The sequence below is a fragment of the Solea senegalensis genome, linkage group LG13, assembly GCF_019176455.1.
Source record: "Solea senegalensis isolate Sse05_10M linkage group LG13, IFAPA_SoseM_1, whole genome shotgun sequence".
Classification (NCBI taxonomy): Eukaryota; Metazoa; Chordata; class Actinopteri; order Pleuronectiformes; family Soleidae; genus Solea; species Solea senegalensis.
Genome location: NC_058033.1, coordinates 2,065,601 through 2,091,678, shown reverse-complemented (window position 1 = coordinate 2,091,678; position 26,078 = coordinate 2,065,601). Strand labels below are relative to the sequence as shown.

The window sequence follows — 26,078 nt, the reverse complement described above, 5'->3', positions numbered from 1 at the left end:
GACTAAATTGTGCTTCTCTATTTGCCACTTTTTTGATGATCTGCCACAAGAGTTCTTGCACATTTCTAACCTTAACCACAATTCACAACCTTAATTAATAATTACTACAAGGAAATGAGGATATGCCAGGTTTTAGTCCCAATGAAGACTTAGTGTTTATTCCAGAAATGATGCCAAAAAGGAAACAAAGCACACAAACATTTTTATAAAGCAGGGTAACATTTTTCAGACCAAGTGTATATATATATATTTAATGCATTCCCTATTCTGTTATCTTAACCTTAACTGTCACAACTAAATCCCTAAATCCCAAACCCTTACCCCAACCAAAAAAAACAACAACGCTAACCCTACATTTCAAAACCACATTTTAGCCCTCAAAAGGACCAGCCACAAAGATTTAAATTAAAATGTATCCTGACAATCTACACACAGATGTCCTTTTAAGGACTTACAGTTACTTCCGTTCATTTGGACAGCTTAACAAAGAGTGCTATCTCTAATCTTAACCATAACCAACAGTAAGTCTTGAAGTATGTGACATTTACTGTACTTAAGTCATTTTCTGATATAAAATGTACTTAAGTTTTAGAAGTAAAAGTATTAAAAATGTGAGGAGTTGGGATTGAGCCATAGTAGCTCAGTGGTAGCACACGTTGTCTTGGGAGGTTGCAGGTTAAATTCCTGGCCCTGCTAGTCTACACATGTTAATGTTAACCTCATGCTGTAGCGTGTGAATGGCTTCATGGCAAAATGATAGTGAAGCTCTGTATAAATACAGACCATTACCAACTCTTCTTCTGATTTTATTTGGTAGTTACAAGCAACAAAGACAGTTAGAGGAAATGTAGTGGATAAAAAGTTAAGTACACATTCATGAATTTTGTAGGTACAGTAACTAAGTATTTGTAATGTGTTACATTCTAACTCTAACCTTAACCTAAACTTAAGTAGTAGAAATGAGGTTCTTCCTCACGAGGACTGGGTCAGTGTCTGTCCCAGAAAAGGTCCAAAAGAGAAAACAAATACACAAACACAGTGTCTCTGTGAGTCACCACGGCAGGTTGTCCCTTTAAGAATGACTTGCTGCACGTGCCACTCCTTCACCTCTCTGTCGTTGACGTTTTTTTTTTTTACTTTCTACTTTAGTCCCGCCCTTCTTCCCAGCATGTCGACATTCAGGGCGGCGGTGATTGGTCAGTCGTAGGGATTCCTCGTCTCCTATAGGCTCGCGGGCGCATGAATCACGCTCAGTGGGTAGTGACTCGTGTGGGAGTTCCCTGGAGTCCACGATGGAAAAGGAAAGGCCTTTATCAAACGGAATGAAGGTAAGGAAGATTTTTATTTTAAAAGATATATGCCGCCATTGAACAAACAGACGTACCTGTTTTTAAATGCAGCCGTTTACAAAATGGCGACTTTTGTCACTTAAGAGGATCATAACGGTCGTGACAATGAATTTTTCACAAGCAGTTATAAAAGCAGTCATACCGTGTTGGCATGTCAAAGAAGCCCTCTGTCTCTATTAGTCCATTAAAGTCCTGTTTTTTGTTGTTACAGATAAATGTTTATCGACGGAATAAATGTGCAGTATGTTGTTTTACAGTTGAAGAAAAGGATTCGTGTGTGTGTGTTGTGTGTGTTGTGTGTGTGTGTGTGAGTCAAAGATTTTTAAATAGGGCTATTTGACATCCGGTGTAAAACAGTTGTCCCTCTGTATCCTAATTATTCAGGCTATTCTGAATTCAGAGCCTCCCCTATCTTTGTCTCAGTTGCTATGGAAACCAACCCCCACCCCACCCTCTCCATCTATATTTATAGAAGCCTATGTTGTTCCTGGGGGTATTTTTACATTTGGTGAATAATGTCTCAACACTGAAGGACACATGTACGCAGCATGTAGTCATTATATTCCATATATTCATGTACTGTAGACATTTGACACAGACGGGTGCGAGGACAATATGACACAAGCATGTCTTATTGAAAGAGGACAAACTCACTCAAACTGCACTACAGCAAGACTTGTAAGGAAAAGCTAGCCCTTTAATACGTTTGAATATAGAACATGTTGCAGCTCCACTTTATTCCCTAAACATGAGTCACCCCACTTGTTCAAATTAGATTGGAAAACCTTGACCTGGAAAAAAAATACAACCTAAACTAAATGTAATTCATGGGGGACGACACCATTGGTTTTACATCTATTAAATCTATGAACTGCATTTATTTTAATTGAATAAATGTATAGCAAACCACATATTTATTGTAACTTGGTGGAGACTGACCAACACAACACCACCGCAACATCTTCTCTCTTACAAAAGCTAAACCGCTGAAACTCCTGAAGAAAACTCGCTGAAGAACAGTAAATTGAGGTGTTGTGGATTGATTCAGGTCAGGGGCATGCATAGAAGGTCAGAGGGACAGGGGCTCAAATATAGGACTGCAATGATTCATCAATAAATCAGTAAAATAATTGTCAACTATTTTGATAATTGATTCATTTCCTCTTAAAAATGATTTATATTTTTATTATTTATATTTCCCGTCCCCAGGTCACCCACCTCTCTTCTTCTTTACTCGTTGTGGGAACTGTTGTGTTTCTCTTCTCCTCTTCTCTCTATAACATTGTAAGGTTTCTGCCTTTCAAGTACCTTGACATAATTTACATAGACAATAGACATTTTTTAAAATCTAATCATAGACACAATTTCAACATTTGAGAGGTAGAATGGGTAATGGCTGTATTATAATATTAATATTGCAAAACACTTAGTATTTGCAAAATCATACAACAATAATAATAATACATTTTTTATTTTATTTTACTATTATTTTATTTATAGTACAATGAAAATATACACAGTTCTTATACAGTTACAGACACTAAAACAACGGTTGTAAAACAGGAAAATATTCAAAGGACTTCAAGAAAAGACAAAACCAACCACTGATCGATAAACCATATCAATATAGTCCCACAACAGCTCCACTGAGAGTGAGCACTTGCACCATCTAGTGGACTGAAACGTCAATTATCCACAATAACCTTGTTTATTTGTAACATCAGTTAAAAAATTCTATACAAAGGCAAATGCCTCCTGAAGCTCAGACAGGAACTATGAACTTCTGGAATAGAGTGAAAAGTGTCTTGAGTCTAATGTGCTGTGTTTTCCCTGCAGGTCTGTGCCTCGTCAGTGTGTGAATAACAGGGCAGGAGCATGGCTGCAGGTAGGTGAGCACAATACACACAACCAATGGTCACAATAGTTCATAATAAATCAATCAATTAGACTATTAGAAATATATTAAAAAGATTGCATTTATAAAAAAAAAAGATTGAATTTAGTGAGTGGACCTCATGTGTGTTTGCTGAAGTGATTTCATTTAAGAGGTTTCTTGAATGAATTTAGAAGCTGCTCCTCTAAGCTCAACATGCTGTAGATCCTGCAAAAAACGATGAAATTTACCAGGCTCTTTGAATGCATCTCTGTAGTTACTCCTTTTAGCTTAACAAGCTGTGAACCCTGCATTACTTTCACTAACGCTCACGGCCTTCTCTAGTTCATAAACAACTGTTGAGTGACATTGTACGTTTGTGTGAACGTGTGATTTTGTCTCACTTCTGCGTTGTAGCGTTCCTTGATGGTAGGGATGCTCACTCGGTCCTGAAGCGTTTCCCTCGAGCCAATGGCTACCTGGAGGAGCTGAGACAAGGCAACATTGAGAGGGAGTGTGGTGAGGAGAGCTGCAGCTTTGAGGAGGCCAATGAAGTGTTTGAGAACAAAGAGAGAACGGTGAGCCAGATTTTTATAGCACTCCTCCATTATTTATGGTTGTGTGATTTCAGTGTAGTGACTGCTGGGGTAGAGAGAGTGGTCTCTGTAGTGCCACTATATTGCCTCATGTTGTGAGATAACTGTGGTAATAAAAGCCATACAACAGCCAGTGCATTTACATCTAGACAAGGGCAAAAAAAGGCTAATGATGACTCGCTGTCTTGCAACCAAGTTAAAGTAAACGTCTTTGAGCTACACGCGGGTATTTGACGTTTTTGGTGCCTTCAAATTAGGTTGTGTTTACGAAATGTCCATGCCTCGTGTCTTATTTACGACATCGTAAAAGGAAAGGAGTTCATGAGTGGTGAATTTTGAGAGCTAATAGAGGTTCACTTTATGGTGGCTGTGAAGTTAAAGACAGACTAAAGCGAATGCAGAGATTCTGCTATTCACACGTTTTATATGTTAGAAAATAGTGGCTGAGAACATGTGAAAAAATGTGGAGTAAAGAAATTTGGAGTTAAGATTGAAAACATTTTCAGTCTTCAGTTCAGGACATGGAAGATGTTTTTTTTTACAACTAATATTGAGTAGTTTTCTTTTATTTATCAGAAGAACATCTATTTTGTATTTCTATCAGCTTTCCAATATCTCAGTGTCAGTAGTTGATGAGTATTTTATTATCCAATTTTGCCAGTGGAAATTGGATAGTGTAGATAGCTGCTGCAATCGTTGTATGAATTAATGTAATGGGAGAATAATTAAACAGGAGGAAACATGATGCCTATCAACAGTAAAGGAGATTTATCGTCACTAAACTCTTGATAAAACTGCATTATAACCATAGGGACAATTACAGTGATTGATTTGTCCTCCTCTGTAAATAACTTGTTAAGCTTTAGTGATGGACTTATTTGGTAATCTAATAGAAGACATTGCAACTTTCCTGCTTTCCCTCCACACACAGTTTTGCCCGTTTGTATTTAGTTACATTTTCTATAATGTTATGACGATTGAACATTGCAGATCCTTCATTTCTGTTAACAGTTTTTCCCCTTGGTGCTAATTTCGCTAAGTTCACCTCTAAGGCAGCATTTAAATCAGGTGTCTCAAACTCAAATAACCTGGGGGCCGCTGAGCGTCTAGTCTGGTCAGGAGGAGGCTAGTCATGTGAAAAAAGAAAATTAAACTGTGTGGTACAACATACCAGTTCCACCATTTGTGTGATATGATTTTATGATAGACTAAAAACTGAAAACTGTCTTTATCCCCTGCCAGATGGAGTTTTGGAAAACCCGTGGTGCCTACACAGTGAGCAGTAACAACGAGGGTCGCTCTGAGCGCGCTGACACAGTCTACATGGTGGTTCCTCTGCTGGGCGTGGCCCTGCTCATCATCATTGGCCTCTTCATCCTCTGGAGGTGCCAGCTTCAGAAGGCCACCCGTCGAAGACCCGCCTACACCCAAAACCGCTACTTGGCCAACAACCGCAGCACCCGCAGCCTGCCGCGAATTCTCGTTTACAGGGAAACAGTTTCACACAATGAAAGCTCTCACCACGAGTCCAGCTCACATCCCACTGTAGTTGTGAGCGGTGCTGAGCGAGGAGGAGGTTCCCAGATGGAATCACAAGGCCTTCACCAGCAGAACACACACGGCCTCTATGTCCAGGACTCCTCCATGTCGGTGGCCTCTCGGTTATCTGGTGCCACGCCACCTCCATCTTATGAAGAGGTGACGGGACACCTGGAGAGCAGTGGTGATGAGACCTCAGCACCTTCATACAGTGACCCTCCACCCAAATATGAGGAGATAATAAAGGAGAAATGATCTCCTTATGCATCTGAATGAGGCCAATGCTGACTGCTGGTTGGTGACACCCATGTTATTTGTTGTTTTTCGGCACCATAAAACACTTTTGTTTGACTCCTGTGCTGTGTTTCCAACATGGTACGGTTTGGTTTGCTACAGTATAGTTTGGAATGGTAAAGCCCCGGGTCAGGCTTGTGTTTTGACTGAGAACAGTAGCTTTTCATGGTAGACGCGGTGTCGGCTGTGCCTGATGGCCGTGTCAGCGAGATACATAGCGTGACGTCCTACGACGGTATGGTCTGTAATGGTATAGCCCTGGGTCAGGCTTGGGTTTTGACTGAGAACAGGACCTTTTCATGTGAGTGACAACAGACAAAAATGGAGGACATCGAGAGTTCTCTTTTCCTGCTCGGTTTGTTGCTGTTTGTCTCAACAGGACGTCACGTTTTGTGTGAGAATAACAGGAAATCATTGGACTGTACCATACCACTTTACTCCGGTACACCAAAGGAAGGGTGCAAAAATAATGGAATGAAAGGGGCTGGTTATTTTGGTACTGTGACTGTACCATACTGAACCGTTCAATGAAAACACGGCTGTGGTTGCAACCTTAAGTCACACTGGATTTTGTTCACAGTCACGTCAGGCACTTCATTTATTTTGCTCCTCATTTTGCTGCAGCACACTGTAAATGGCAGACATTTTGCGTGCAGCCCAGTGACTGTATATAAACATCAACTACATCTAACAGCTACCAAGAGGGAAGCCAAAACATCCTCCAGCCCGATGTTTAATTAAACATGTTGTTTTCTGTACACAATGTACAAAGGTAACTTTTCCATGTTTTGCAGAAACGTAAAACAGCAAAGTTTCCTCAGAGACCAGGCTGGTGTGTGACTCTACAGACTGGATTTACTGTACGTAGTCAGTAGTGAGAGTATTTGGAGTCCAAGCCAAAGTTGTTAAATGGATAATTTCCTGTTTTGTTTGCTGTTCATTGTTGTTTATATCCAGATTTCCATAGAAAGTTGAATGGAAAGCCAGCAGGGCTTTAAATTCACCTCCTATCATTCGACCACGAACAAGACTATGCTCACATTTTTGATACTTAAACTACTGACTGTGTACTTTGTTACAGTGTTTGTAGAAAAGCTCTGTCTCTGAGAGTAAATCCCTGTATTTCACTGTGAATCCCGTCATGTTAGACAGTTAACTTCTTTCATCTGCTGTGGCCTCGTGGTGATGAACCAGGTTCTGTTGCTTTGGGTAAAAATGTGTGTGGACTGAATCTCCTTAGTAATGACTTCTGCTCCCCTGCTGTGCCAAACAGGTGGGAGTTTATCCGTTGCCAAATGTGCTTTGTCTCAGTACTTTCTATATAAATCTATGTGTGGACCAAACTGATATCTACTCTGTACAGGCCTTATTTCCTGCAGTTTAAGACAGGGGCTTTGTATAAATACGTTAAAACTAGGGACACTTTTTCTTGCCACAGACCAGCCTCCCTATTCCTTTGTTTTTGTTTTGGTTAATCTGTTTAAGTAAAATGAAAAAAATAGAAATGTTTAGCTTTAATAATCACATTACCAATTAGTGATGAAGCTGCAAAATTACCAAATGTCTGCCCCAGCTGTGCAGATTAGATGCTTTTTATTGTTTTGTATTGGTGTAATTTTAATATTTGGGTTTTGGGCTATTGTTAATGAAGAAAATAATCAGTATAATTGCAAGGCAGACCTGAAGAGTATCATTCTGTCCTCTAAACTAATGTAGCGTATTACACTCCTGTTTACTATAAGAACACGCCTGGACCTAGACCACAAAGAATCGTTCTCTTTTCAGAAAATATTTACCCGTTGTCCTGCTTCTTGAAGAAAACATACAGTACACACTGCCACAAGAAACACAGCTTCACAAATACACACTATTCACACGTGTACAATCAATATTCTGTGTGTGTAGCAGAGGTTGATTGATTTTAAGTAGGCACTTGCAGGAAAATGTTGACTTTCTGCTGCATACTACTAATATATCATCTTCCTAGTATGTACTCAGTATTTGAATGCATGTACTTTATACATAAACATCTTTATGTACGCTCACGATAAGCATGCTACACTCATAAAGCGCCTGTGTTCCTGTTTGCAGGACGAGGTGATCAGTGAATGTCATTGTTTTGCTTTTAAAACACAACTCTGACTACAATTGTTACGTTTTAAATGGTGCAGTTACTGTGACGCTATAGTTGTTGTGCGGAGACTGGAAACAATCAAGGCAAGGTCGGAGACACAGTGTAGCATCACTGGAGATGTGACCTTCAGGCTGACGGTTGTTGAAGAGCAGTTTTTCAGCACTTGGTGGTGAAATAATCAAATGTTCAGCTTTTTAGTCGTTTGAAGGACTCTTTAATGTTTACAAATGTTATGCCAAGTGTCAACGTGTGAGTGGGAGTTTCTTTGAGTGTGTTGTTTGGTTGTTGCCTTCAAGGAGACTGATTCAGAAGATAAAATTAAACCTGATAGAATAAATATGGGTCACTGATGACATCTGTTTAAGAACCAGCTCCCTGAAAGGTCTAGATGATTTTAAATAATGTATGATTTATATGTGTAAAAGCTGGTTTCATGTTCAAATGGTGTTTTTGTGCATTTGTTTTCACACTTTTGATGCAAATTAAAGTCTTTAGGTCTTATAAAATTATAATGTAACTTGCCAGAAAGTGTGAGAAAGTAGATGATGGGAACCAGTGTGTGGAAAACACTATAGCTGCTTTCAGACATGCACCAAACTGCAGACCTCACCCAGATTTTTGACATAATCTGCAGTTCGTGTCTGAACACAGTTAGAAAACCCAGTGCCATGGTCAGCATCTGCCACACATCAGCACACACGACTTGCCATCCTATTCATATATACTGTGCACACATATCGAATGTAAAACAAGATAGTGTATTTAAAAAGTTTAACCAAAGTTGCTAAATTAGAGGATAAGATTATCTCCCGTATGTTTCCAGTTCAGCTTTGTTGCCAACAAATATCTCTAAATCATATCTAGACCTGACCAGGCCTGAACACTTGTACAGTATAAGACATGTGACCTGACCAATGGGCTGATTAAAGGGTCTGGTAGTCAGGTTTCTATTTCTGTTTTGCAGAGTGAGGTTCTTGTGATAAATTTGTTGCATATATGAGTGGACTTTTACCTCACTACATCTTGGTAAGGTGCACTTTGTGCACCAGTGGCTTAATTTTGTATCCTGTGCTAAAGTTCTTCACTGCCTCACTTACAGCCTGCAGCTGTTTCACACAGGCTTTTGTTTGATCACTTCCCAGGAAGAAACACTGTTGGGGAAAAGTGACTAATGATATATTTAATCATGTATGTTTCATATAAAAGTGATTCTTTCCACCAAAATACATGCAGAAGTGTGTTTTTGTCTCAACCTCTTGTACTAAATCAATTTCTTGCATATCGTGCATGGCTGCTCTGCTTTGTTAAAGCTTTGTCAAAGCCGTACACATGAGCTGATGTAGAATATTTACATTGTGATATAATGTAGTTCACTTCATAAACAAAAAGTAACATGGAGATTATTGTTGCACTTGTTCCTACCATTGTTGCATTTATTTTTTTAAATTTCAATGTTTGCAAATTATTAATATTTTTTAATTGTATATGTGATTATTTATTCAGGGTTTGAGTCCGTTTTCAGACTTTTGTTCTTGGGATTTAGGTGTAGGAGTTGAAACACGCCACAAGATGGCAGTAGAGCAACATTTGTTTTGTAGCTGAGGGGAAGCGAAACAAAATAATTAGAGAGAAATGAGGAATAGGCCCACATGTGAAATTGTTTTTGTAAACAAAATAAAAAAAAATAAAATAAAATAAAAAGCCATATTTGTGAGGGAAAATAATCTCAGAAGTCTGTTTAATTAATTTCTTTATTTTGTTTACGAATTTTGGGGTTGTTGGTTTTTTTTTACATGTGGCTCTAATCTCTTCTGTACACATATGTTAATTTAAAATGGTTTAACAATTTGTCAAAAGTCTGGACTGTTATATGATAAAGTAGGCCGCAGTTCATACTCCTCACCACTCAGCGGCGCTATATTGCACTAAATCGTTACCAACCGTATATAATACTTTCACGAAGAGGACGAGGCTGAAGACAAGAGAGAGAAAGGAACTTTGTGTATTCAGGTCTGTTTATTTTGTTACACTTTGAACATCCATGACTTTAACGTAAAGGACAACAAACGCCTCTTGTCGCCATTTCAGAGTTTCCTGTAACCGGAAACTGTCAACTGCCGCGACAACCTGTTGCTGTCAACTGACGTTCGTGTTGTTAGCCGTTTGACATTGACGTGTTTGTTGTCCACTGTCACAGTGATACGGGTGCTGTTTGTCTCAGACTGTTTTTAAAATGTGTACCAGAGTAGTAATGTATAATCCAGAACCAGTGGCGTTTCAAGGGAGTTTGGGAGCCCCGAGACAAAATGCTCCTGTGGGCAAGGCCCGTCCAAGTCTTTATGGGGCCCTACACTGAATTTGTTGGGGGGGCTTTCATATAGCACTTCTCTAAACTCTCTTATGTCTTTTTATTTTGAATTTCTGGCTTTAGAATTGGCAAAAAAAATTAAAAAATAATTTTATTTTAACTATACTATACTATACTGTAACACGCTAGTGCATCTTGTCTGTAACAAGTGGGTGCTAAGCTCTATTTCTCTGCTTTCCATTATCCAACCGTTCGTCCTCTACTGCTTTATCCTCCACAGGAGAGTTCAGATCGCCAGTCCATAGTTTTTGAATTTTCTAGATGTCACAAATGGGACGCAAACAGGATGGTAACAGAAGGGTTAAATTCCGTTAATAATAGTTGTGTTCACACCAAACCAGTGTCACTTTTTTTTTATTGTAGAGGGGAGTTAATCACAAAAATGGCCTCGTATTAATTTGCATGATGTGTTTTCACATGGCGATTTAATGCAATTTGTACTTAGGAAAAATGTCCCAAGACCTGATTTGTGATCCGATTTTCATGGAGATCATCAATAAGAACATGCGTGTTCCTGATCACCTGAGTGTCAGCACAAGGCAGCAGTGGCAGAGGGAGGAAGGAGAGCAGCCCCCACCAGTTTATTCCATGCAGGTCCCTGAAAGGCTGACATACACAGGTACTTAAAAAAAAAAAAAAAGTGTGTTAAATAAGTTATTGGAACTCCTGTACACCTGAGAGCAACAGACAATAACAAAGACATAACAAGAATACAAAATGTGTAACTGTTGGGGATACAAACCACAGGGTGGGCGTGGCTACTGACCTGAAAATGTCACTCTGACACTCACTCTAGAAGGTCCAATTTGCCTAATCCCAAAAGCTACATGTTTTTGGACCCTGCTCAGACCAGGTTGTGAACCCACATATTCTTGATGCAAAGGCAAGAGTGCTAACCCCTACACCAACCATGTGTTGTTTTGAAATTTCAAAATTCTAGCTTGACATATGAAGATGTCTGAATCCGTGTCCTTTTTTTCCTGTTTACACTGTCATGGGTCATATCTAATTTGTGCCACATGGGAGGAAAATATCAGAATTGGATCACTTGCACCATGCAGTGTAAATGCAGCCACAGTGAATGAAAGCAATGAACAGTGTGCAGGATTTTTACCTTTAGTAAACGAAATATGATGACAATATGAATCACAATTAAAACACATTTTTGTACGATAAAACATCTTGTAATTATGGTATTTGACTGTCATGTCTTTTTAAAAGCTGTTTGCAATACTTAGACTTAGACATAGAAGTGTAGAAGCACAATAAATGTTAAAAATAGGTAACATGTATAGAAATATATAAAAATATCATACTGACTAAGTCTATGAGGAATAACTGCTTTCCTTATTTTAGATAGAATAATAATTGCATGCATAATTTCACTCAATTTCATTCCTTTATAATGTTTCTCCACAGAAGCCCCTGATATGAGCCCCAGGCCTCTGTTTAGCCCGTCCAAGCCGATGATCTGTGGTCCCATGGGTCTGGAACCGTGCTGGGAGAGTCCATCTGGAGAAGTCTTCTACAAAGAAGCACTGCAGGTAGCTGAGCATGACGAGAGTTCCTCTGTAATGATTGTCATCTACATTTGAAATGTTTAAACACTTCTTCAACAACTTTTAAAGTATGTTTCACCTGAGCATGCGTTGCTTGCAAGTGACAGAACCTGACATGCCTGACACGTCGTTTCCTGTATGACAGAGTCCCATACGCAGATCTTACAGTGACCAAAGCTTTGGCAGGACGCCACCTGGCACACCGACCAAGAAGAAACAGGCACTGACCAGACACCCATCAAGCTCGTAAGTACTGGAAGTTTAGCCTTGGCAACAGGGCTATTTAATATCATTTTTGGGGGCGCATATAATGAAAGAATAAATGTTCACGCCAGCCAAAAGTAAAACATTACTTTGCTGGGTTGTCAGAAGCACAACAGACACAAAAATCCCTTTTTTTCCTGATATTTACATTATAAAACAAATGTTTTATACCAAGTACCACGTGATCGAATATTGAGCTCTTAAAGTTATACCGTTATCAACAGGGTTAAAATACAGTGGTGTGAATAGGCAAGAGCAAAATCAGTTGTGTACTTTTCACAGCAGGCAGATTTAAACCTAGTAAGATCATTTGCTCTCTCATCATCCTCCTCTTCCTCACATATACTTCACACACTGGTCTAGTGAAATTAGATTATGATGGAGTGAGAGATAAGATGACTCTAAATATTATTATTATTATTTATTTTTTGTTTTTATTTTCTGTGCATTCTGGTCAAACTTTCTCAGCTCCACTCCGATCTCATACCCTGGTATTTACAGTAGAACGGTGTTTCTGATTTTCACCGGTGGCACACGTCCCACCACACTGTCAGAGAAACAAGTGCTTGACCTGTCTGAGTGTGTGTGTGGACAGTAAAGTAGGTTGCCAGTTCAGGGACTATGGACGTCTTCTGGCTTGTCCTCCAGTTGGGTCTTCAGTACAACACTTTTCAACTTCTCCTTGTGAAGCCGGTCACACAGTGACAGGGGACCTACACTTCCCACAATGCAACTCTGCAGCAACCTCCAGCTTGACAATTGTTTCCCAGAGTGACCAAAATAAGCTGATATTCATGTTGAAAGTTGTTGAAGTGGCCCTTTAACACAACAATTCTATCCAGATGTTTTTGGGAGTGATGTGTATTACACAGTCAAGAGGTAAAGCCTGTTTGTGCTCTGTTGCTTGTGTTGTGAACTGGGTGTTGATCAATTATTGTCTCATCAAATTGATGAATCATTAATTCCATACAAATACAGACATTTGTATTTAGAAGGTTCACCACACTCTTCCGGCTGTTATCAGTTATCGGGGCAGCTGATGACTGATGCTGATTTTTTTGGTCCATATATGTAGTTGATTATCTTTAAGTCCTTCATCTGAGAAAAGCTGTTTAATGATCAAATACTACAAAAAAGTGTAATAAAAGACACTGAAAACCTGTTCACCCTTAAGAGACTTGATTACATTGGTGCACACAGATTACTCTTGAACCTTCAGTAGAGGTTTAATCTATTTTCTTTTTCACTTTGCCTTTTTTTTGGACGATCTGCTGTTGATGTTAAACCTTATTTTAAAATCTTAGGTCACTCCAGCACCGATCCCGTCTATCCCAAATAGTACCTGTGTTGTTAATTTCCTTTCTGACTCAATCCTTTACCTTGTCTCTGAGTTGATGTTCTCCTTCTCCTCCTCCTTCCCTCCGGCCTCCCCTCATCTATCTCGACTGTAGTCGAGGTTCGGGTCATCACATACGCGAGCACAGCGCCGCGTCCCTTACCGCTCAGACCACCAGCCCTCAGATCCCGGCTCAGTCTTCCCCCGCCTCCCCCCTCAGCTCCCTGTCGTCACACCCCTTGGTGCAGGCTGCCAAGCAGCTGGGCCGACAAGCTTCGCAGCGCCTCCTGCAGACGGTCACGCAGAAATACAGGTGTGAGTTGTCCAAGGGAGGGCTACATTCACACCACACTGTTTTCATTTTAAAAAATACATTTGATGTTACATTTTAAAACATTCTTGACAATATCTAGCAATTAACTCATCTCAGTATATCTAGAAATCCTTTATCTTACTTTTCCCAACACACACAGGCTCATTATTCCTAAATTATCAGTGTTTTTCAGTGCTAGTTTTGATGCAAATTACTTCTGATATGGAGCTTAAAAACAAGCTATACAGTCAATTTGAAATATAAATATGACAGGGGGTTCACTGCCTACAATCAAAGGTTTAACTATTTATTTATTATTACGTTAAACATAATTAATGTCACAAAAAAGCACACATGGATTAAAACGTCCTAACCGTTATTTATTCATTTACGAGTGAGGAGTTTACAAGTAGATTTGTGAAATCACACATTTAGCAAATCTCATAACTGCAATTTAATAGTTTCATTTTTTTATTCCTCTATGTTTGTTGCCAATTTAAAAAAAACCCAAATACAATTAATACAATGAAAGCACTTAAGATCTTTATCACATACATAACCTTAAGAAGCCAGGTTGCTTAATGTCTTAACTTAAAACATTATGTATCTTAAATTAACTTGCAATCGCAGAATCTGACAGATAAATTGCAAACTAACATTTTTCAGGGTGACGTATCTTCGTTTTAGACTCTGAAACCACACAGAGTTATTACACGGATTACGCAGATTACATTTTAAATGTACTGTAATATCAGCCACACATAGATGTCACTATTGTTCCTGAGTGAGTTCTTTCTTCCCACTTTAATCTGTTTACGTATCTTTTTGTTTTGTTTCTTAGGTTTGTCTATGTGTTGTCTCCACTGATTTTGAGCTCAAATCATCCGTCACTCTTGGCTTCAGTCATGCAGCTCACAGCAAATGCATCACAGTAACTTAATTGTTGAGGTTTTAATCTTTGCTTTGGCTGAAATCACTCACCTCTGGCCTGACAACGTTCTCTGCTGTGGAGACGGGGAAAGAATCCTCTTTATTTCACAACATCTCTGCTTCTGCAGTGGAGGAACTAACCAGCGAGTGCATGCAGATGAAGACATGTTACTACTTTGCTTTAAATTCAAAGCTGAAGCACCTTTAACTCGACGTCACTTTGTCTCATCACATCTCCTCACCTGTTTTGTTGTTGACTAACACGGTCCTCGTCGTCTCTAATCGCCTGGCTTCCTCTTTGCGGGTTGTGTGTCATGTTGTCGGGGGCTCTCGGGCTCAGACTGCGCTTTGTTTTTGTTTGATTTTTTTCTGTCTTGTTGGATGAAAAGATTTAGCAGCCAAGAGAGGCCGCCACCAGCGCGGGTCACGCCGGAGATTCCTGCTTCAGCACACGTGGAGCACGGCGAGAACAGGTGACTGAGGGAAGGAACGATGTGAGTGTGTGTATGAAACTAACGTCACTTTCGAGTCATTATGTGACAACGGGTGATGACGTCACCCACAAGAATCTGAGCCTGTTTTTGAAGCAGGTCAGCCGGTGCCATGTTGATGTTTTGGAAGGTCACAGACGTCTCCTATTGGAGCTGTCAATCACGCTGTTGAACGATTATTCGATTATTAATCGATTAATAAATGAACTATTTTGATATTTGATTTGCTTTAGAGGTTTTTTTGATAATTAAAACAAGCTTTTCAGATTTTTGAAATCATTAGAACTCATGACTGATTAGATTAGACTAGATTAATCATGAGAACATCATTATTCCCAGGTTTGGGAAACACTGATCAACATTTTCTGACAACAAATACAGATGAATCGGTTGTCGTACAATCAGAAAAATGTGAGCTTACGTCGTTTAGGAAAAGATATTAAAAGTTTGGAGGCAGCTTTGATGGACCTGAGAGACGTTCTTTGATCTGATTGTCTGTGGACCACTCTCATACAAACTCCACGTTATCTTCTTATTTTTCTCTCTCACACTCATCTTTACAAGATATGGTTGATGTTAATAGTTTATATCCTTTTCACTAGTCCAGTTTTCACCCTGCTGATTGTAGTGGTTTAATATCATCCTTTGAGTTTGGCTGAACACACTCCCCTGCTTCTGTCTAAGCTGGTGTCCAGGTGATGACTTTATATGAAAGTTTTGCTCAGTCTCAGGGAGTTTCTGTGTCTGTGTCCAGGGCGATGGATACCTGGAGCCCAGAAGAGGAGGGAGGAGCTGCAGCTGTTGAGTTCATCATCCTGCGGAGACAGGTGGGCAGTGGAAAAGCCCGTTTCCCCTCATTGTTTGTCACTTCCTGCGTCTGTCTCCTGGCCTCCGTCTAACTCTGTGGCTCTCTTATGTTGAAGGTGATGAAAATGAGCCGCAGGCTGGCGGCGCTGGAGCGGCACAACTCTGAACACAGGAGCACTGAAGTCATCCTCTTCTCCTTGTTGTTCTCTGCGTGTCTGCTCAACGCCTGGCTGTGGATCCGCAGATAACACACAACACACGCCGGTGAACCGCTGTCAACGTCCTGTAGCTCTGACCACTGACAGTAGGTACTCACTGTTACCCACAATCCTCCTGGTGATTTGGCCATGAAAAGTAACAGTCCAGTTTTAGCTGAAATGATTTTCATTTGGCAGGAATTGAAGATAAAATCATTATATTTCAATTTGTATTAGTGTTCAATCAATGAAATGTTGTTTTTCCTTACTCCTCTTTACTACGTTTGAGTTTTGAAGTTAAATGAAGGCTACGTTACACATTTGGATGTGAGGGATATTCAAGTCCAACTCTCGTATATGCATGTCCACTCAACTCAACGATAACAATAAGAATCAGAGCACTGAATTATGCACTGAAGTTGTGTGGCTGTGTAAAGTGAGTTCAGTTTGGAGCAAATGATGCTCAGCTCCTTCCAGACACTAAAGTCATTTTTTTTTTTTTTACATTATTTATTCGAGGTGAACTGTTACAGGTTTTGTGAGGTTTATCACACTGTTTAAAATGTACATTAAGAATTCAGTGACAGTGATTGATGATTTGTATTATAATCAATATAATACAATGCACATACAGTGTTTTTCTGACTGCATGCACTTTTGATCGCTGCATTAAAGCGCCCTCTTGTGTGAGGTGTTTAATGTGGACATTAAAGATAAAGAATATTTTCTCCCAAAGTTATAGAATTGTATGTAAATGTGTGTAACTATGTTTATAAAATAAAAGTAGGCGATATGTTGAAATAATTCATTTGTGTGGTGATTTGTTGTTGCGGGTTTTTATTTTTGGCCTTTTCAAAATGGCTACTCTCATTAAAGGTGACATTGAATGCTTGTATCGCACATATATGTTAGTTATGGAGGTCTTCTTACATATATTAACTTGTTTTCATGGTTCCAGACCAAAATCACACCCCCAGAACGTGGATTGTGATTGGCCAGGTACCTGGAAGTGACGTAATTGGTAGGCCAGCTCTCAGATACACAGCTCCCCCTCTGGCACAGTGGATGCTCTGCATCTCAGTAGCTACAACGAGAGTAGTTCTAAGAGAAAGACTGGAGTTCCTATGGGGGTTCGAATCTTACATCTAGTGAATGTTTAACTGGAACAGTGTGTAAATTCACCTAATCCTCTTAATGCATGTTTTGAAAGGACTGGCGAATTGTCCAGGGTGAACGCCACCTATCACCCTATGACAGCTGAGCTTGGGACTGCACCCCCCACCACCCTCTGGTGGTGGACAAAGCGGTAGATGATTGATGGACTCTGGGAGGAAGCCAGAGAAAAGCCACACACACAGGGAGAACATGAGAAACTCCATGCAGAAAGATGATTGTTCCAAGTGGGTTTTGAACCCAGGTCTTCTTGTTTCAAAGGCAAGAGCACTAACCACTACACCAACCATGTTATGCATGATGAAGGACAGACGTTCTTAAATATTTCATCAGTCTGACGTTTTTTTTTTGAAGTCATGAGTTCTATTATTGAAAGACTTCCAAATTGGACGAAAAAGCATGCGAATACTAATAGCTCACATGGTTCAGACAAGGACTGGCATTCCTATGGTCAGGGGTTCGAATCTTACCTGAAGTGAATGTTCAAGTGGAAATTGACCTCATCACTGTACTGGATGTTTTGAATACAGCAGCGAACAATCCACGGTTATCCTGCCTATCACCCTATGACAGCTGAGCTTGGCACTGAGTCCCTTCAGTGGAGGACAACGCAGTGGACGATTGATGCAGTGTGGGAGGAAGCCAGAGAACCCGGTGAAAAGCCACACACACACGGGGAGAACATGAAAAACTCCACACAGTAAGATGCTTGTTCCAAGTGGGTCTCGAACCCAGGTCTTATTGTTTCAAAGGCAAGAGCACTAACCACTACACCAACCATGTTGTGCATGACGAAGGACAGACGTTCTTAAATATTTCATCAGTCTGACGTTTTTCGAAGTCATGAGTTCTATTATTGAAAGACTTCCAAATTGGACACGAAAGCATGCAAATACAAATAGCTCACATGGTTCAGACAAGGACTGGCATTCCTATGGTCAGGGGTTCGAATCTTACCTGAAGTGGAAACTGACCTCATCACTGTATTGGATGTTTTGAATACAGCAGCGAACAATCCGCGGTTATCCCGCCTATCATCCTATGACAGCTGAGCTTGGCACTGAGTCCCGGAGAAAAGCCACACACACAGGGAGAACATGAAAAACTCCACACAGTAAGATGCTTGTTCCAAGTGGGTCTCGAACCCAGGTCTTCTTGTTTCAAAGGCAAGAGCACTAACCACTACACCAAATATCAGGCCAAGGATGCCAGACAGACATCCTTAAATATCTCATCAGTCTGAGGTCTTTGAAGTCATGGGTAATCTATTATTGAAAGACTTCCAAAGTTTGGCACACACCAGCGAGGACATATAGCTCACATGTTTAAGTCAAAGACTAGAGTTCCTAAGGTCAGAGGTTCGAATCTCAGATGAAGCAACTTTTTATGCACAAAATTCAACGCAGATAGTAAATAAGTCTGAGAAAACATGAGGAAGAGTGTGGACAGTTAGCTCAACTGGTTAGAGAGCTGCCTTTCAATCCTGACGTTGAGAGTTCAATTCCTTTATACTCCAAGGTTTAAGGTTCCACATCCAAAGTGAAAACTCAAAACCGCCCAGAGCTCTTCTCCAAACCGTAGTAGGGTTTGTGGTGTGGTGGGTTTGTCCGCAACCGCAAGGTTGTGCCAGTCCGGCTGTGGCTGGTTCAAATCCAGACGCTTCGAATGCCTGGCCCCGGCGCCGGGGCCAAGCTACGCGCGTGCTCCCACTGTAATGGTGGGAGGCTGGGGCTGGGCTGTGCTCCCCCGGCCCCCCACACAGATGACAGGAGGGGGTTATATCATTTTATTTCACATTTTTGGCCAAAAAAAAGCCATAAAAACATTTAAAAAATTGACAGGGGTCCACTCTCTGGACTGTTGACCACACAGTCAGGGTACCGGTGTCCAGTAACTGATGCTTAAAAATGATCAACACATCAATTAGACTTCTGTGTGATTAATGTGTGCACATCATTTTTACATTGTTAACAGGTGAAAACTATGGAGGAGTGCAAGTGGCAAAATTCAGTCAATAAATACACCATTAAATAATGACTCAAATGTGTCATTCATTCAAATTGGAATTAAACACATACATGTCTTATTAAATGTGACATTCATTCAAATACCAATTCATTTCATGTAAAAAAAAAACCCAAAAAAACATAAAGAGTTAATTGAGTATTTGATGAATGATTCCATGGTCCTGTGTTGCAGTGCATGATGAATTGATTTGATCAGCCTCAAATCAATTGATGGTGCACTGCAACACAGGACCAAATTATTCATTCAATAGTCAATTAATTCTATGTTTTTGTTTTTTTTTACATGAAATGAATTGGTATTTGAATGAATGTCACATTTAATAAGACATGTATGTATTTAATTCCAATATGAATGAATGACACATTTGAGTCATTATTTAAAGGTGAATTTATTGATTGAATTTTGTCACTTTGTGTCTTCCATAGTTTTCACCTGTTAACGATGTAAAAATGACGTGCACACATTAAACAGAGGCTCTGTTGACAAGTGCTGTTAACATCGTCCGTGTGAGGTGATGAAATGACGGGTGAAAGAGTGATGGTTTGGTCCATAAAATGTGCTCAAATGTTGACAAGGGTTTTTCAAAGGTGGAAATGATGTTGTCAAATGTGTTGTTTTGTCCACAAAGCGAAAATGATTGAGTTTGAATGATTTCAAGCAGAACATGTTGCCATTTAAGAAGCTGTAAAATCATAAAGCTTGATTTAAGTCTTTAAAAAACAAGTTTGAGTTTCAGCCCTAGTTTGTTGAGAACAAAAGATGTTGTTAGTTTACACCCGACATTAAAATGTGTGGGGATATGACGATATTATCGGTATGGGCAGATATTGGCTTTGAAAGGTTTTATGGGATCTGACTAATGACTATAATAGTAGACTGAAAAAGTTTCAGTTGCCTGCACAGCTGTTTTTTCTGCTTATTTATTTTGCACAATAAAGATATTTCATATCCACATGTGCTGCGACATAAGTATGAAACATAGTCTGTTATTTTGACTAGAGAAGAGACTTAATGAACTCTGCAGTTGTGCAAAGGAAAGACATATATATTGGTATTGATATCGGCCCCAGCACTGTGATATATGGGCATATTGGATATGGTCAAAAAGTCCAACAATCCCTAAAAATGCATATTGTCTGTGATGGGATTGTAATGGGATAGCACATGACCACAGGAGTAAATGAGCCCCAAGGACAGATTGTTATTAATTATTTTTAGCGTATATTTTTTGAACTGCTGTTACAAATAAACGTCAAACATTTTTGTGGATTAGCATTGAATAAATAAATAAATAAATAGATAAATAAATACATGAACATTTCATGTGATTTCACAAATATCTTGATTACTTGTATCATGGGGTCTCTGATGATTTAAAAAAATTATTATTATTATTATTATTATTATTATTATTATTATTATTATTAATAAACGATTACTAAATCAAGTACTTTAATAATCGATTGTTTTTTTCTTTTCCAGTTTCTTTGCTCCTTATAACAAAGAAATAATTAAAACTAAATAATTTTTTGGTTTGTGTGTATTTACATATGGAGCAGTGACATCACATTAGCAGCAGCAGGTGTAATCTGAACACCTGTGATCGGATCACTCAGATGGGATGTTAACAGCAGGTGTGAACAGAGCGTCAACAGAACGTCTAAGAAATGTGTGGATCATTTTTAAGCAGCAGTTACTACACGTTTGTCCGCGCTGCTCCTCGTCCTCCTCCCGGTCCTCCTCCAGGTCCTCCTCCAGGTCCTCCTCCAGGTCCTGCTGGCTCATGGTCCTGGTCCAAACAAGGCTGTAGATCAGTTACAAAGACTTTAAAAATCCTGAAAACATTAAACATTTAAAAATCTCAGTATTTAACAGAGGATTCTGGTGTATTAAGTGACAGTCAACTGTCCACTGATTAATGTCTGCAAACGTTTCAGTTACAGACAAAGTTTGCTGCCATTGTCAGTTGTGTGTCATGTGTCTTTTTACTCTTCACTGTAAAGTCATCGCTTGTTTTTTTGGGGGTTTTTTCTTATTGCCCTAAATTCCGATGATAATGTCCTCATTCAACAATGCTTCAAATCACATGAACTGTGCCTTTAACTGCAGCTGTTTGGAGGTCTTCAGTCATGTGACATGATGAGACAAAGTAGTGTCCAGTTGTTAAAATGTGGTCATTACAGTAAATGAGTGAAAAAAATTAGTCAAATACATTTAAACCTTTTTATTGTTTACTATATATTGGTCGATATCAACACGGACACTTTTATTTTGAAATTCTACTAAACCACTGCTCCTTATCATTTTGTTTTACTTAACCTGCCCCCTACTGGCCAGACTAGATAACAGTTTTTAATGGTATATTGACATTTTTTGTTGAGGACATTCTTTGATATTTTGGACAGTTTTTTGATGACATATGTGGACACTTTATATTTATGACATTCTATACTCGAAAAGTTCATATTAGGACAGTTTTAAAGACATACTATCGCATTGACCACACGTACATGGTTAGACGGTGATTGTGTATTTGCTGTGGAGCCATGACGTCACATTGTCAGTCGCAGGTGTAATCTGAACACCTGTGATCGGATCACTGAGGTCGGATGTTAACAACAAGTGTGAACAGAGCGTCAACAGAAAGTCTAAGAAATGTGTGGATCATTTTTAAACAGCACTTACCATACGTTAGTCCACGCTGCTCGTGCTCCTGCTGGCTCCGCGTGCGCGCGTGGAAGGTCCGAGTGGCAAACAGGAAGTGGATGATTCCAATTAGATTTATCGAGAGGGGAGGGCGCGGACCGCACTCAGCAAGGAGGAGTCCACTTTTCCTCGTTGTGTTTTCTTCCTATTTGTGGTGGTGATTTGTACTTCAGGGCCACCGTAGAAATGTCTACATGGAACACTCCATAATGAATAAATCTATGTAATTCGAACTCGTAATACATAAATGGCAAAAACAACCGATAGTGAATACAGTAAGCTGAAAAGTATAATGACAAGGTTAAAATGATCAATTTAATGGTTTATTTAATTGACCGTGGCTATATGTTTACATGTGTTGTTACAGGACGCTTTTTGTTTGATTTTCCATTCACTGGCTCACAAGTTTTAAGTGTTATTTCATTGTTGGACTTTTCAACTTCATCTCGTCAATGTAACAAAGTATTTCCTCGGTGTTTTATCAGAATCTGAAGTTTCAAATAAACAAAAATAGATGGAAGGGTTTGAACCTACAACTTTAGACCGCAAGGATAAAGAAGTTCTAAACATCCATGACAGCAGTCGTACGGTTGTGGAACACAACCTGCCACATGCACATGCTATGTTTTGTGTTTGTGGTCTCTGGTCAACGCTAACTGAGCTCATTTAGACATAAAACAAGGAACAACCAGTCTCTTCATTAATTTATTTAAGAAAAGAATTAATTCACACTAACTTAACTCATTTATATTATATCATAACAATCATTTGGTTATTTTGGAGTCGGTCAGAGAGAGAAAACTAAATGACTTTACACCATAGTACAAGAAACTATGAGATGAATATTGTTTTCTGTGAACTGTGATTGTACAGCAATGGCAACATTAAACAGCATGTATAGAAACATACAGAAAATATAATGGCTTCAAAAAAAAAAAATTATAATCACCACAATAAAGACACTGACATTGGACTATTTTGATTTTCAGCATCAGTCCCCTTGAAAACTCTGTGCCAGCTTTTTGTCACATTATTGAAAAAACAGAAAGGATGCTGTTAATGACTCAAGTGCCCGGTAAAGACAAACACAGGTGCTGAAATTCTTCACTTCTGCAGGTCCTCACTGATATGAGCCGTCACGGCAGGTCTCTGTGACAGGAGTGGATAAAACAAGTCACATCGTAGATGATGGAAGAGAAGGAAACAGCTTTTCACAGTGCAGCGGTGCCTTGGGAACAATAATAAGAGTCGTCACAACACTGCAGTAGAACTCAAACTACTCATGAACAGAAAATTGGTTGGCGTGTATTTTGAGAGTTATCGATTCAGCTCCGACTGTGAATTCAAATGTGAATATATGCAAGTTTTTTCGGTCCTTTTATTAGAGTAACACACTGGCTAGATTTCAAAAACTCTAAATACATCTGTTGATTATTTTCTCAACGAATCAATAAGTTGTTTCATCCATGAATGTGAGACAGGGTTGTAAAAATGTTATATTGATGTTTTCAAATGTCTTATTTTGTTCACAGACCAAAAATGATTCAATTTTAATGATTTTTTTTTGTCACATGGAGCAAAGAAACCACAACATATTCACATTTAAGAAGCTGAAAACACAGAGCGCTTATTTTTTTAACTCTACAAACACTGATACCGATGAACTAATCATCAAAATTGTTGACAATTACTTAGATTTGATAAACATGATAGAAAAGTGAAATGGTCCGAATGATTTGTACACTGGGCATATTCATCTTCCAAATCTATGAAGAAAGTACATCTGTTTAGTGAAATGCTGCTGCTTATAATGTGAACAATCGATGAAATGTGTTTGATACTGGAATGAAACAGAAGTTACACATTTTGCACCCACATTTCAAAGCACGGCCTGCATTGATTCACCTTAGGCCTTGTTATTAAGAGCAAACAATTTTGCAAACAACAGGTTTTTAAGAGCAAACAATGGTCATTTTACAGTACATTGGAAAGTATATTTTAAAAAAACTTTCAACTTTTTTTTTTTAAAAAAAGGTCCAATATGTAACTGCCTCACAAAATCAGAAAACAAATATCATCTCTGTAAATGCTGTGTTGCATTCTGTTTTGGCATCCGAGCACAGCAGGAGATTTGAATATGCTGCATTGAAATGAGGTTGTTTACCATGTTTTTTTTTTCTTTACCATGCTTCCATGAACTCTAAGATTTATAAAAAGCTCAGAGTTGAGGACGTCCCGTACGATCTGCTTCCAAAAGCTATAAGAGCAAAGTTAGTATTAGTCGGGCATTTCTGTAATGAGTGCTCTAGCCCTTTTATATTGTGGTACTGAAGTTCCCTTGAATCGCTTAATATCAAATGTGTCATCAATAGATATCACATTTCGGTGACTTAGGAGTTCATCACATCAGCGTCACTTAGTTAAAACAGCTACAGGAGGTAAGTGGCACTAACCGCTGCGGTCGATTTGGTTTCGGTGTTGCATATTGGACCTTTAACCAATACTAATGTGGCAGTGGACACCAGGACAATGGTGAAATAAAAAAGAAAAATGTATTGTTTGAGGATTGTAAATCTATGTAGTGGAGAAGAAAAAAAACAACGATCAATTTCAGCTGCTGAGTTTTAGTAGTGGTCTAAGTACATATCAGTGCATTCCCAATCATGATGTTCTGGGTGAAATGATCCTGCTGACCTTCTGACATGAAACATCTTTGGTCCAACATTTTTTTTTGGTTTGCAGTAGACTCCCAACTTTTTTAAAAATAATTATTTTTTACCCTCACTGGAAATGTTAAGCACATACTTAAAATAAAAATACACAGTGCTGCAGTCTGGAACAGGTTAAACACAAACCATTAAACCATTTTGTGCGGTGAGACTTTGAACGTTATCTCGCGTGACTGGAGTCGGACAAACGTTTTCATCTTGGGTTCATCTACAGATGAAAACCAGTCCATTCTGTGACCTTTGGTCAATACCCAAGACTCCACTGTGCATAGTGTAAAGCAATGGAAAATTGTCTTCGCCTGATAACATTCCATATCATATTTAATATGCATAGTCAAACACTGCATAACAGTGAAAGAGCTAGTGTTAATTTAAATCAACCACTTTTGATATACGAACAAGGGTAGCGAATCTATACAAGTGACTAAAATGTAAGTATTAACAATGAAGGGGGTGTAAAAGCCCTTCATTCATGTTGTTCTTCAAGCACGTGACGGGAGGTTAAATACTGAATTATTTTCTTTAAGATGCTGCTGTTTAAGAGTGACCCCAACCAGTGGGGTTGTGCCCTGTCCCCCCCGCCCTCCCCATCTGTTGCTGAGACTCTTGACTTTTTCCAAAAACACAAAAACAGTTCCCTTCATGACATGGACACAGTCTGAGACTCTCCGATCTGTGACCAACCGACGACAACACACAAGAATGTGTGTGCACCAACAAACAAATCTGCACCACAACCCACTAATGTGTCCGGACACAGCTCGAATCCTCCACGACACGCAGGTGCGCGCACACACCATCACAGCACGTACAAAATGTAAATACTCTATATATACAGTTAATAATGTTTTATATTTGACATCATTTCTGATTACCCAAGTGCTATGTCTAACTACAGTAAAAAAAAAAATTAACATAAATACAATACCTAATTGTCAGAAGTCTTAAAGTAAAATAGCAAAAAAAAAACAACTTCAACAATAATTAGTGCAATAAAATGCGATAAAAAGGTAGCCAAGACATTTGGTCCAATGGAGCTAACCAGCCTCCAGCAACACTTATGGAGGCCGTTTTCAGACATGAACTCTGGGTAATGTCCACAGATGTGGGGTTGGGACTTTCTCTGGAGTTTGCCTTTCACAAAAAACAAATGCAGTGCAGTGCACGGTCTGCGTGACGCATTCACAACAGCAGGAGAATCTCTGAAGGATCCAGGCAAGTTGGTGACGCCCAGCTTTAAAAATAAAGGAAGCAGGACACTCCAACTTCTCCGCAGTTTCTCCACCGCTACGTTTTCACATGAGCTCCGCAGGACATTAACCAGAGATTACACTGACAGGAGAGTCTCCAGTGCAACGTCTGCAGACATTTTGTAGCCCCTCAGAACACTCG

At 39.3% G+C, this 26,078-nt stretch overlaps 2 protein-coding genes across 4 annotated transcripts; both read left to right on the top strand.

Annotated features, from left to right (window-relative positions):
* Positions 1-1,256: 1,256 nt before the first annotated feature.
* Positions 1,257-9,009, top strand: LOC122780151 (transmembrane gamma-carboxyglutamic acid protein 3). The gene is made up of 4 exons (XM_044042968.1): positions 1,257-1,328; positions 3,186-3,234; positions 3,640-3,800; positions 5,061-9,009. The coding sequence occupies exons 2-4, from the start codon at positions 3,225-3,227 to the stop codon at positions 5,610-5,612; spliced, it is 723 nt and encodes a 240-aa protein (XP_043898903.1). The 5' UTR covers positions 1,257-1,328; positions 3,186-3,224; the 3' UTR covers positions 5,613-9,009.
* A 705-nt stretch (positions 9,010-9,714) lies between these two features.
* Positions 9,715-16,842, top strand: LOC122780037 (mitochondrial fission factor). Of its 3 annotated transcripts, XM_044042802.1 has the most exons (8): positions 9,715-9,795; positions 10,599-10,772; positions 11,573-11,697; positions 11,858-11,958; positions 13,428-13,625; positions 14,945-15,028; positions 15,801-15,873; positions 15,970-16,842. In XM_044042802.1, the coding sequence occupies exons 2-8, from the start codon at positions 10,604-10,606 to the stop codon at positions 16,099-16,101; spliced, it is 882 nt and encodes a 293-aa protein (XP_043898737.1). In that variant the 5' UTR covers positions 9,715-9,795; positions 10,599-10,603; the 3' UTR covers positions 16,102-16,842. The 3 variants fall into 3 exon arrangements, with proteins under 3 accessions (XP_043898737.1, XP_043898736.1, XP_043898738.1); XM_044042801.1 differs by lacking the exon at positions 9,715-9,795 and having other exon boundaries at positions 10,365-10,772; XM_044042803.1 differs by lacking the exons at positions 9,715-9,795; positions 13,428-13,625 and having other exon boundaries at positions 10,365-10,772.
* The last annotated feature ends 9,236 nt before the right edge of the window (positions 16,843-26,078 follow it).